At 35.9% G+C, this 14,158-nt stretch overlaps 1 protein-coding gene across 4 annotated transcripts in view; it reads left to right on the top strand.

Annotated features, from left to right (window-relative positions):
- FBXL17 (F-box and leucine rich repeat protein 17) overlaps positions 1–14,158 on the top strand; it is a 497,923-nt gene that overhangs the window by 153,137 nt on the left and 330,628 nt on the right. For 3 of the 4 annotated variants that reach the window (XM_045034518.1, XM_003981190.5, XM_045034522.1), the window contains one exon: positions 1,863–1,970. The exons of the other annotated variant lie outside the window; for it this stretch is intronic. In XM_045034518.1, the coding sequence (XP_044890453.1) occupies positions 1,863–1,970 (108 nt within the window). The remainder of the gene's footprint in view (positions 1–1,862; positions 1,971–14,158) is intronic. 4 annotated transcript variants of the gene reach the window in all.

Raw genomic sequence — 14,158 nt, 5'->3', positions numbered from 1 at the left:
TGCAGAATTAATCTTTTATCAGATGTACCATGGATGCTGTTGGTTTCATTATTTTAGGAAAATGTTCTTGTGATTGTTTTAGAATTAATGCTACCCACATACCTTTATTTTCCAATATCTATTCAGAATAGATAAGGAAGATACAAAGTGTCACCCATATTAAAGCTAATGCAAAAGAGATTTGTCACTGCTGTTTGAAAAACTAACAAAGGTGTTTAACTTGTTGATCTCATCTTGACTGTGAAGAAAATGAAACTGAAATTAAGCCTATGGTAGAGAATATTTGGACCTTCTTTTATAAACTACCACTTTGTGGAACAGTGAAGAGAATTTTAGCACAATTACAAGAGGATAATTTTATACACTGAAATTTTCTGGAGGTGGGGGAAGACAAAAAAGGAATTTCACTTTGCCCTTTGTTTAAAGTAGGGCCAGGTGGAAATGTCAAAAGTTGTCAAGGTAACTTCTTGGCAGCACTTGGGCCTCAAGCTTTTACATGCCTAGGAGTCACTCAGGGGCTTATTAAAAATAGGGATTCTTGGGCCTCACCCTTTTGGCTCTGAATATTTAATGAACTCCTCAGGGAATTCTAATATGTATTACATTAGTCAGGGTTTTCTTGAGAAACAGAATCCGTATGAGAGAGAGAGAGAAAGAGAGAGAGAGAGAAAATGTGTGTGTGTGTGTGTGTGTGTGTGTGTGTGTGTGTGTGTGTGTGTTTCTATAAAGAGATTATTGTAAGGAATTGGCTTACACATTTATGGAAGCCAAGAAGTTCTAAAACCTGAGGTCGCAATCTGGAGACACAGAAAAGCTGATGATATGGTTCTAATCTGAGTCCAAAGGCGTAAGAACCAGTAGAGCCAGCAGTGTAAGTTCTAGTCCAAGTTTGAATCTGAAGGTAGGAGACTGATGTCTCAGCTTGAAGATAGCCAGGTAGAGAGAGAAAGAGCAAGAGCGAGAACAAAAGAGCTAGAGTGAGAGAGAGTGAGCCAAGTCTCCCTTACTCAGCTTTTTTGTTACATTCAGAACTCCAGTGGGTTAGATGAGGCCCACTCACATTGGGGAGGACAGTCTGCTTTACTCAGTACACCATCTCAAATGTTAATCTCATCACAAATATCCTCACAGACATACCCAGAACACTGTTTAACCAAATATTTTGGTGCCCCATTGTATAGCCATGTTGACACATAAAATTAATCATCACACCATCCTAATTTAAAGAATTTGAAGCAGCGAGGGGCAAAGTCAGATTCCTTGAAAGAAACACTTGAAGGTAGAAACCTTATAAAGAGACCATTGTTGTCTTTTAGGAACCAGTTATATAATTTCCATGATAAAAAATGTTCAGACCAGGCAAATCCATAGAGGTGGAAAGTTGCCAAGAATTGAGGGCAACTCTTTTGGGGGTGATAAGCATGTTCTAGGGTTAGATGGGTGCACAATTGTGAATATGCTAAAAACCACTGAACGGTACCCTTTGAAAGGGTGAATGTTATAGTGTGTGGATTATATGTCAATAGAAAATATGTACATTGAGAGAGATTGGTAGGAAGAAGTGGTGATGGAGAGTGTTGACATCTTGGGTGCCTGGCTGGTTCAGTCAGAAGAGCATGTGCCTCTTGATCTTGGGGTTGTGAGTTCAGGCCCCATGTTGGGTGTAGAGATTACTTGAAAAAGAAATAAAGTTAAAAAAACCCACAGGAGATATTGCTGCATGTTTGTAAACAGATTAAAATGAGCCAACAGAAAGGGAAATATTAATGACACAAGGTAGGACAGAGGGAATTTGCAGGAGCCAAATCTTTAAACTCGCTGGGATGCCACTTTGAATAACTTTATTCGTGTCCCTTCCCTAGGTAACAGATCAGTCAGTGAAAGCATTTGCTGAGCACTGTCCTGAACTTCAGTACGTTGGCTTCATGGGTTGTTCGGTTACTTCTAAAGGAGTCATTCACCTAACCAAGGTAGGTTCTGTGGCTGCATCTCCTTAGCCTTTCTATCATTCATATCAGCACCCTAGCATTGGTAAATGTATTTGAGTGAGGAACAGTCAGACCATTACAGGAGTGTACTAGGATTGGGGTGCCTGGGTGGCTGAGTTGGTTAAGCATCAGACTTCGACTCAGATCATGATCTTGCGGCTCCTGAGTTTGAGCCCCGCATCAGGCTCTGTTCTGACAGGTCGGAACCTGGAACCTGCTTCACATTCTGTGTCTCCCTCTCTCTGCCCCTCCCCTGCTCACACTCTGTGTGTCTCTCTCTCAAAAGTAAACAAACATTAAAAAAAAAATAAAAGTGTACTAGGATTTGGTAGTTGAGATCAGTTTAAAGCAACAATACAAAATCTATCCTTTCTTAAATGGAACATTCATTTAAACAAGAAAGCTTACTTTCTTGCTTTTTCATTGCTAATGACTATGAGATAAATACATGCATTAAAGAAACTGATCTATCTAACAAAAATTATTTAAATGTTAATTTATTGCATTTGGCTTTTAGGAAGTACATATGTCTCATGCATATGATTAAGCTGAAAATGTAAGGTGAAAAGAGAGGTGAATTTATGTCAAAAATTAACCTTCTAGGAGAGTTCACTTTTATACCAAATATATAAAATATCATATTTTGGCAATGATGAAAATGCCATTTCCTTTGTAATCTCTCACTTATGTGTCAGCTTTACTCCAGAGCTTTAAAATAATTAGGAGCTAATTCTTACATGTGTGTAATGAAGACTGGATGACTATAAAATTTACCTGTGTATTATCTGAAATTTGTCATTGGATAGATTTCAGCTGCATCATATTATACTTAGGATAATGGGTATGAGTCCTTGCCTTTCCCACTTTGTAGTTGAGTAACCTTTTCATTCACCTTTCCTTCATTTCACTACTCTTAGGAAACTGTTGTGTTAGCAGCACAATGTTGAAATAAACCGGTTGAGATCCCAGGTTTCTCAGAGCTTGGTCTCTTCAGGTCTCTTTAAGCTTACAGTTTAGTGGGAAATAATCTTTTTCTTTTCTTTCTAGGAAGAGAGCAAATGATAATGAGTTACGTGGGACTCTCCAATAAAGGCACAGGGGATAGGTGCCTGGGCTCTGTTGTTTGCTTGAGTTTGAATCTTGTCTCTGGCACTTATTAGCTGAGTAGACAAATATTTTTCAGGGTATTAATTGAAATAATACATGCAAGGTGCTTGCCTCAGCGTCAAAATTGCAGTAAATGCTAAGCTAATGTTACTCCTAGTATTAAAATGGATTTTGTTATATCTAAGTTGCTTGAAAATCAGAGCAAACTTTGAGAGAAGAATATCAAATCATTGTTTTGGTCTGGTGTGTCTGAAACAGATCCTGTGATTGTCCTGTGTCTTAAATGACTGATAACTGACCAACTTTAGTTGTTTTTTGAGGACCAGAGACTAAAGCTGGTGGAGACGAAAAACACATCATTCTCAATTATTGTTCTATCAGAATATCTTAGTGTAACCAAGACCATACATGACCATAATTTTTATTCATTTCCTATAACCTTGGCCTGGAACATCTTGGTGGATGAATGTTTTTCTAGTCACATCTAATGTTGTTTATAGTGTAGGGTAGAAATGCCTTTGGATGAACAGATTGTGCACAACAAGTGTTATAATGACCATATGTGGGATTTTTATGATCGCTAGAAATTGTACTCATTAAAGACAAAACAAGACTTATTAGATCAGTAAGTGCTTCCCTGAGCATTTTGAGATGGCCAAAAATTATGGTACACTGGTACTTAAAAGATCAGAATTACTCTCAGTGACAAAATAGCAGCTATAGCAAATAGCAAATGTCTGCGTTGGAAGGCTGAATTTGCTGAGAATGTTCTTCTGAAGATTATAGGCCGGAATTGGTGGTTTGGACTGTCAGTAGTTCAGATCTACTGGATTAATATCAAAGCCAGTCCACAGACTTTTGAGGATCATTCTTTGTTGGTCAATAAAGTCTTTTGCTCTGATGAGAAGACTGGTTGGTGGTATAATATTGCTTATTTTCTTGGATTCAAATAAAGGCAAGATAGAATTTTAAGCATGCATAGCTTCTCTAAAGCTATTTTAATTGTTTTTATCTCTTGAATACTAAGGGTAGAAATCATGTTTTAGGGGCACCTGGGTGGCTCAGTTGGTTGAGCGTCTGACTTCCGCTCAGGTCATGATCTCACAGCTCGTGAGTTTGAGCCCCACATGGGGCTCTGTGCTGACAGCTCGGAGCCTGGAGCCTGCTTCAGATTCTGTGTCTCCCTCTCTTTCTGCCCCTAACCCACTCACATCCTGTCTCTGTCTCTCTCAAAAATAAACAAACATTAAAAAAATTTAAAAAAGAACTCAGGTTTTAATAAAATAAAAGCTTTTGGGTTAAAATATTTGCATTCTGACAGTTTTCATACTCAGATATTGCACAAAATGTAATTTACATTCACAAAATGTTTATAAATATATAAATGCTCCGAGGAAGTTGTGTTACCCTTCTTATCATCATGGTATATAATTTTTAAATTAATGATTTAAGAGATGTGAGATGCAGAGTGTTGAGAGCTATTGGTGTAAATATGTTTAAGTTTATATGGTTTAGAAATTCTTCCCAATATATTACTTTTCTAAGTCTCTGACTCTCAGTTTGCTAAAAGAGGCAAATGACATAAAACCTCCATGATTTACTTTCCTGTCTATGAAGAGATGTGTCTAAATTAGATGATCTATCTTTAGAGTTTTTTGTACCCAGAAGAACCTATGCATTTAAAAGTAATTGACCTGTGGGGCACCTGGGTGGCTTAGTCGGTTAAGAGTCCTACTCGATTTCGGTCAGGTCTTGATCTCATGGTTCTTGAGATTGAGTCCTGTGTCAGGCACTGTGCTGGCAGTGCAGAGTCTGCTTGAGATTCTCTCTCCCTCTCTCTCTGCTCTCCCCTCTCCTGTGCACATGCTTGTTCTCTCTCTCTGAAATAAATAAATTTAAAAACAGAATCATTAACCTAGAAGGGACTATGAGGGGGGTTTCCCTGAAACTAAGAAACCAAATTAATAATTTAGAAAGGAAGATTGGGGATTTGTTACACCAAGGGCAAGAAGACAGAAGATTTGGAATAGGTGGAAAAATATTGATATCCTATTACTATGGATCATTGGGCTCAATTTTACTTTGATGCTCTCAGCCTTGACTAGACTGTTACTCATTTTGCAATATTTATTGACGAAATACCCTTAGTCTTCAGATAAATTCTGCTAATATCAAATAATCTTAGAGTAGGAGGTCTTCCTTCTAGTCTCCTATGATTGCAAATTAGAGTCCAGAAATAGCTAAGACTGAATGCAGCCAAGTTGAGAAGATAAAGTCAGGTTCACTAGGCTGTGTTTGGAAACATTGAGACCCATATTCAAGAAGCAATAATAAGAACTTTTGAGGTCTCCATTTAACAGTTGAGAATCTTAGTGACGTGTTGTATGTGACAGAATTGAGTCTTCTCCAACACAGGTATGTTTGTTCTTTCACTGCAATGTATCTGTTTATAAATATAAAATATTTCTATATTGTTTTCCCTCCTACTCTTCAAAAACAGATTTAGCAAATGCAAATATGTAATTAACCCCTAGCGTCTAGATGGTGGTGCCTAAGTATCATTTGCCACTGAATGAACTAATAGAAACACGTCAAAAGGACCCAAAGTAAACATGAAATGGTTCCCAGTGGCCTAAGTTGGCTTACTTTGAATATCAAAAAGGAAAATGGCTGCAATGGGTTAAAGCAAACCAAATGTACAAAAATCTTGAATTCATAATGATATATAAAAAACAGAATAAAATGATTTATTTTTCTAGCTAAGATGGAGCAATAGGGACCAGATTTACTCTTTTCCTTGAAATATCCCCCAAACCAGGCAAAATATATGTAACAGTAGTCTTCAAGACACTGGCTGTCAGACAACTAAGGACAGTGACCCCTGAGATATGAGAAGCAAGAGGAGTCCTATGATTGCTTCCATCTAATGCACTGAAAGAATTTCCAGCACATAGCACAGGGTGGGCATGGGCGGGGGGGTAACCCAGGCAAAACTCAGCAGACACTCTTGAGTTAAGACAGAACAGGAAGTCCAGGGAGACCAAGGCAGCCAGAGTTCAGAGGACAGACCACCAGAGTGGAGAGAACCCCATAGAGAACTCATAGGGAATCCCAGAGGTCTGTAGATGATCTCTTTTGCACACCCAATCCTAAATAACCCATGAGTACAGAAGAAATCAAAAGAGAAATTAGCAAGTATTTTTAACTGAATGAGAATGAAAACACAACACTGATGATTTAGTGTGATCCTGCTAAATTACCCTTTAGGTAAAATTAAATAGCACTAAACACCTATATAAGAAAAAAAAAGAACATCTGAATTTGGTGACTTTCTACGTTATAAACTTTTACCTTATGAAACTTAAAGAAGAAGAGCAAATTAAACTCAAAGTAAGCAGAGGAAAGGAAATAGTAAAGATCAAAATGGAAGTCAATGAAATGGAAAACAAAAAGAAAAGAAAAATCACTGAAATTAAAAACTGGTTCGGGGCGCCTGGATGGCGTAGTCGGTTAAGCGTCCGACTTCAGCCAGGTCACGATCTCGCGGTCCATGAGTTCGAGCCCCGCGTCAGGCTCTGGGCTGATGGCTCAGAGCCTGGAGCCTGCTTCTGATTCTGTGTCTCCCTCTCTCTGCCCCTCCCCTGTTCATGCTCTGTCTCTCTCTGTCCCCAAAATAAATAAACGTTGAAAAAAAAATTAAAAAAAAAAAAACAACAAAAAACTGGTTCTATGATAAAATAGATCAAATTGATAAATCTCTACTTAAACTGATTAAGAAAAGGAGAGACAGAGAGACAAAGACAAGACACAACTTGCCAATATCATGTCATAACTACAGATTCTACAGATGTTAAAAGGATAACAAGGGAATGTGTTTATGCCTAGAAATTTAATAAATTAATGAAATGAAAAATTCATTTGAAAGACAGATTACCAAAGCACACTCAAGAAGTACATAATCTGAATATCTCTGTATCTGTTAAAGAAATTGCATTTGTAGTTAAGAACCTTCCCTCCAATAATACTCCAGGCCCAAATTGCTTTACTGGTGAATTCTACCAAATATTTGTTGTATTTAAAAACTTTGAGGCACTTGGCTGGCTCAGTTGGTGGAGCCTGCATCTGTTGATCTCCGGGTCATGAGTTCACACCTCATGTTGGGTGTAGAACTTAAAAAATAAACAAACAATCTAACTAAAAAACTTTATCAGTAAGAGATACACATGAGTATTTACTGGTAACACAGTGTTTAGGCATTTGGTTTGAAGTATTTCAAAGAAGATAAAAAGAAGAAAACGTGGATTGGCCGATGAAAAATGGCAAACTATAGATAATTGAGCTAGATTATAGGACATGGAGGTTTATTACCTTATCCTCATTACTGTTGTTTGAATTTGAAAATTTCCATAATAATAAAAAAAGCTTTTAAGAGGTCAAAAATTTAAAAATGTTTATATTAATGTCACATGATAAAATCACACCATTCAATATCATACTTTTTAAGAATGCATGCGAACATGGGAAGTGTTCAAGATAATAATTAACAATAATTTATATTAGCATATAATATTAATTTAAAAATCAGTTGAACAGATAGATCTATGGAGTCTGAAATGTCAAAGTGGCAAGTTATTTTTACCTGTAGTTGGAGTACAAACTTCAGAAATGCTGTGGGTTCGTGAATTTAATGCTGCAGATCCGTTGTAAGTTTACATCAGATCAGCTAAAATGATTTTAATCTTTTATTAGATCTTACTTTAAATATCTACTAACGGGGGCACCTGTGTGGCCCACCAAGCGTCGACTCTTGGTTTTAGCTCATCGTGATCTCACGGTTCATGAACTTGAGCCCCATGTTGGGGCTCCATGCTGACAGCACAGAGCCTACTTGGGATTCTCTCTCCCTCTCTCTCTGACCCTCCCCTGTTTGGGTGCATGTGTGTGCCCACGCTTTCTCTCAAATAAATAAACTTTAAAAAAAATTAAAAAATAAATTACTACTATGGAAGGTGGGGAAGAATTTTTGACAAAAAGTTCACTTTTATTATATACCATGTAAAAAATTCATATTTGTCATAACTTAAAGGTAGATGTATTTTTTAGATTGCTGATATATTTTAAAGTTATGTGTGTTGATATTATTTTAAAATATGAATATAGTAAGATTGCTAAATATTATAAAGCTGTGAGTGTTAATTAGTTAATAATATAATTCTGATGCTACATTAGGTCTTATTGTTGCTTTAGTTATTCAGTTTATAAACATGACCTGAATTCTTGGGATATGTCAGGTATGGTTTTGGTTGAAGTTTTTAATGTTTGTTTCTGTTTTTAAACAGAATTTTTTGGGCAAGGTAACAGACAACTAAACAAAATGCCCAAACTTCTGATATTTTTTTGGACCATAATCACATTTAAAGATTTAAAAAAAAAAAACACGTATTTTAAAAGTGCTTATGGTTGAAAGTATGAAATGTTTTCTAAAGAAAAACAAAATTGATTTTTTTCAGTCAATTTAACTTAAGTAACTGAAAGAATGTTCATTCATGCAACTAACTCAATTTTTGTCTTCCCTTTCTTGTGTATCCAGAGACTAGAAATGAAAGATGAACTTTCTTGCCTTTTAAATTTCCAAACAACTGATCAGTTTAGAGTACTTTATTCTACAGTTAGAATAAAATGTTTTGCTGCCTTAAGGATGATGTTGCTGTTTAGTTATAGATTATCATTTCATTTTTTTCTAAGTAATTATAGTAGTTGAGTGTTATTTTGAGATATGGAAAAATACATGTTCTTAAATTCATTCAGCTCTAAAATATTTTGTAGTAAGTATGAGCCAGTGAGTATTATGAAGATTTGTTTGTTAGATGACCATGCTTTGGTTCTATTTAGCCTCCAGAGTTAGGAATTGAGCCCAAAACCTGAATGTTGAAAATATTGGCGATGATTATCTAGATCTGGTGTGATCCATTAATTGATTTTTTTTTTTTAGAAGTTTGCAATGGACAGCAAACCACTTATTGCTGTCATCAAAGCTGATGGTATGACCTGGGGCAAATCACCTAATTTCTTTGCCTCAATTTCCTCATCTATAAAATAAGGATAATAATAGCGTCTACCTGCTGCTTGGGTTGTAGAGGAAGTGTGCTTGGGCTGTAACTAAAGTAGTCAAAAAATAAAATAAATAAAGTAATGAGAAAAATATTCATCCTGGTGTCCAAAAGTTCCTGGTAACTCTTTAGTCCTAATCTACTCCTATTCTTTCATTAAAATAAAAATGTAAAATAAATTTTCATGAAAATAAATCTTATTTTAAATCTTTATGATCCTTTTATTTCTATCTCAGTGCCAATACTGAATCTTAAGATTAATAACCATATGTCTGCTCTTCATTGTTTTGTTTTGTTCTCTTCCTTTCCCTGCCAACACCCTTATGGGTAAGTTCATGCACTGAACAACTAAAATAGTATTTTTAATAAAATTATTAAAAAATTCTTACTGCAGCAGTACACTGAATCAGAATATACTCTTGTACCTTATTATTATTGCACAAATTAATGACTTTGATTTTTACTTTGCTAAATTAGTATAGGCAGTATCTACATAAGCTATGGCAATTTATCACATTTAGTTTTTTATTCTGTTACATCAGTAACACCTGTCCAATGAGGTTACTCTTTTTATATTTTATAACCCTGTTGCTCACATTCTAGTTGTAATATATATTTGTTTGTGCTACCTTTTCATTTCAACAACTACAGTGGCAGGATGTATCAATGTGACACGAGTAAAATAAATGAATTCATCTTTCAAATGACTCCATTTGTGAAAGTCCTAACAAGTAAAATGAACAGATGAGTTTCTTTGTTATATCTATCCTTTGATAAAATGGTTGCTTCAGGCTTTAATATAAATATATAATATAAAATGAAGAAAGTAGGCAATCTTTTTTGAAAGGGTCTTTCTTGGATCTTGGCTTTTATATTTTAAATATTGTTTTACACTGCTTATATTATCCTCATTTTATCCCTTGACTTTTTATCACATACTTCTTATTCATAAATTGTGGTTTTGAGGCAGATATTCTTATATTCGTATGAAAAAGGATTTCAACTTTATTTATCAGGTCTCTAACACATGAGGTCAGTCTTTATCTAAGAAAGATTAGGAGATGTTGCTTTCATGCTTTCTTAGACTTTCAAATTCCTTCACACTGTTTTGTGAGAGAAATTTTATTTAAGGAACAGTGTGAGTCTACTTCACTCAGTCTTGTGGTTTATACATAAATTGTAATATTAGACACGGATGGGGCCCCAACAGAACAGACTGCCGGAATTAGAGAAACCATATTTGGGGCCTAATGAGAATAAATTATAATGAAACTTAATGAGGAAATATATTACTGGGAAAAAATAAAGTAAGCAGATCTCATTTATTAATTTAAAATAAACATTTATTGAGAATTAGAGCTAAATAGAAACCAAATTTATTTAAGGGACATAGTCAATTATATAAAACCATTGACAGTTATATTCACTTAATAGTTTTGAATGATTATACAATATTTACCAGCATTTTATTTTTAATTAATTTAACTGTGTACTTAAGTACTAATTTCACTGCACCTGGGCAGATCTTGTTAGCCACAGGGAAGTGCCTATGTATGAATATATTATATTCATTCACACACATAGTTAAACATGGTACACACCCACACCATGCCAATCATTAATCATTACTCAGAAACCAAATAACCAGATTTTTCTTTACAATTTTGCTTAATATCATATGATGTTTATAATGATGAAGGGGCTCCTGGATACTGAAAGGAAGATAAATTATGTTGTGCCTTTTTTATAGTCGCATTCTTGGACAATAGGGAATTCATTTCCATAGTAACTCTCTGTTAGTCAAAAGCTAATTTATTTATGTGACAGTAGAGGTATGTGTTCTGAAATTTTAGCTTGAATCCTCAGTATTTAACCAGAATTTGAGCCAACATATTTTTACTCATTATTTTCCATAATTCTTTTTGGAATAAAGTTTGGTTCTGAGCTGCTTCTTCTCCAGACACCCTGGCCCAATAATAGAGGCCAATCGAGTCCATTGACTAAAGGCAATTGAGCTTCTTACATGTTTGCTATCCAGCCCAGAGGTATCACAGGCATTTACACAAAAGCTGTTGATCACACTGTATTTACAAAACCTTTAGGACTATAGCTGCTTCCCCTCCTGTAGACTTCCCTGCAATTGAACGGTAGACTTCCCTTCAATTGATTGTATCCTAGTGGGATGATTGGCCATCAACGTTTTTTTTTTTTTCCCAAGAGAAAGCTTTCCACTGGAGCTTTCTCTTTTATATTCACTAGAGGAAATGCTTGGTTATTATGTTTGAGCAGAGGTACTTTTTCAACATACAATTGGCTATCAATCTTGGATCTTTAAAAATGAAACAATACCCCCGTGCCTGAGAAGGCAGCACAAGTGATGACTTTTACAGATCTCATCTAGCTGGAAAAGAAAACAAAGTTGGTTAGCACCGCGTTTCTCAGGCAAGTTGCAGGAATACTCTGGCAGTTAGGCTTCTGGGTTGTTATAAAGAACTCCCATTAGATTTACTACTTTTTTCTTATTTTTGGAAACTGGATCTCCTAACCCTCTCCTTTTACTTTGTTCTCACCCCTAGTTCTGTTAGTCCTCAGATCCTTTTTTCTCTCTAAGCTATGTGCTTCTGCATCACAGAGGACTTCATTCTCCAGGCTGCATTCAGTGGGAGGCAGCTAGGCCAAAGGAAGTGAGAAACTAGTGTATTTCTCTCCCTCCCTCTCTGTCTCAGGTAACATTACTGGAGACAGCTTTATTTCCTCCATGGTTCTAGCCCTGGACAGATCCCCTGCAGCTCCAGCTTGTATTGGATGGCCATAGCCCATGGATTCCAGTAACACTGACCCGTCCTTTTGTCCTTCCCTCCTTGGGTGCATGTTCTTCCTGCTGTTGCAAAATCTCTGGCTTACACTAGCCTCTCCAGTTTTTCTTCTCAGCCTCTGCTTCACCAGAATAACCAATTTCCTTAATGAAATTCCCTTCGTGTAATTTTAATAAATACTTATAGTGGTTTCTGTTTTCCTGTTTGACCCTAATGCATCTTTCTTTCTGCATCATTCCATGTTTCTTACATGAGACCCCCTTTAAGAGAGTAGAACCAATAATTATTTCCTCTCAGAGGATCTTGTAATGGTGGCGATCAAAGCACAAAGCAGAGAATTGCACATAATGTAAGATTTAAGTTATTCTTGACCCTTCCTAAAATTATCACTACCTGTACTTCTGCTCTGGATCTAGACAAGCTATTCCTAGAGAGATAGAGACAGCTAGCTATGTGACAGTTAAAAACAATGAAGCTACAAGGCCATGGTGAGTCCCCAAAATAGGATGATGGACTAGCTGCTTAATTCTCAAAAGATAGTTTGTATACATGCTCCTAGAAAGACAAAATTTAAATGTTTTCTCAGTGCTATAATCTATAATGTCCATTCATAGAGGAAAATTTGAAGAAAAATATTTGACTAAGAAGTTGTGAACTAGTTATCTGAGTTATTGGTTATTAGTCACTAGTTAATTTAAGTTACATCTTAGATGGTTTTGACTGATAATTTAAAAATAACATGCTATCATGTCCACTTCTGTTTATTTTTTCATTTTCAAAAATCTTGGTCATGCTTTTTTTATTGATATGAGAGGGCATAAGTGACTCAGAGTACATATTATTAAAGTAAACCATAATTTGATATTAAAGCTATACCTTAGATGTACACTGGCTATTTTATTTTAAATTTATCTCGGTTGAAGCCTTTTACTCATAGATGGACAAAATAGGTTGAGAGAGTAGCGTTACAGATGGATAGTTCTTTGTATCAGAATGTGATACTTTAACATATAAGGCAAAGTTATAAAATTTTTGCAGCTTACTTTGGAAAAACTTGTATTTTCTATTTAATGATAATGTAGTTTCATGATCTATATTATTTAATTACCATTTTTTTAAAGTTTATTTATTTATTTTGCGACAGAGTGTGTGTGTGAATGGGGCAGGTACAGAGGAGGTACAGAGGTACAGAGGGAGAGAGAATTTCAAGCAGTCTCCGCACTTCGAGTGCAGAGCCTGGTGCGGGGCTCGAACCCATGAACCGTGAAATCATGACCTGAGCCAAAATGAAGAGTCGGAAGCCACCGCCTGAGCCATCCAGGAGTCCCATGATTACCGTTTCTTACTGATAACCGATATACTGCCTGTGGCATAGATATTAACCTTGATTTTTACATCATTCACTTTTAGCTCTTGAGTGCCATTAGCAGAGTGAGGAACTAAAGTTTACCAATTTCAAATTTAAATATATTTTAACCAAATGCTGTTGCTTCTCAAAATGGTTATTATAGAACAAAGGTAAAACAATTGAAATCTGATTTAGTGTTTGGAGAGTTCCTGACTTGGATTTTGAGTACACATCTTTACATGCCCTTTAAAAAGTTTGAGTCTTCTAAGATTTTTCTCATGTGGAAAGTGTTCATTCTTTCATTATCATAGGTGATTGGGGCACTTGGATAGTACCATGAACAATTAAATCAAGTACATTGCCAGAAATGAAGACTGTGGAAGAAATAGCATTTTTTCCCAACTTACATCTTGATTTCTTTTCGGATGGATTCAGTGACTCCTTTCTCGCTAGTAGTGGTGATCCAATTGATTAATTGTAAGTTTGTTAGTATCAGATATGTCTTCCAACTAGAAGGAATATTTGGGGTTTTATTTGGGTATTGTAAGGGGGAGTGTAGAAAGAAGTATGACATATATGTTTTGGAATGTTTCTTCTCATAAAAATGGCTTTGAGATTGAGAGGAGAGAATGCTGCTGATGGATGAGCTGTTTTCTTCCTTGGTGACTCAGGGTGCTCCAGACTTATAGGGCAAACCTCAGAGACAAGCTGCATGTACCTATTGACAGAGGCCCCATGCTGTTCCGCCATGTGTGTTAGGAAGTCTTTTTCTGGTGGCATGGAAGGCCG

The sequence above is a fragment of the Felis catus genome, chromosome A1 (assembly GCF_018350175.1).
Source record: "Felis catus isolate Fca126 chromosome A1, F.catus_Fca126_mat1.0, whole genome shotgun sequence".
Classification (NCBI taxonomy): Eukaryota; Metazoa; Chordata; class Mammalia; order Carnivora; family Felidae; genus Felis; species Felis catus.
The sequence above is the reverse complement of the archived record's forward strand: the minus strand, read 5'-3'. Positions and strand labels throughout refer to the sequence as shown.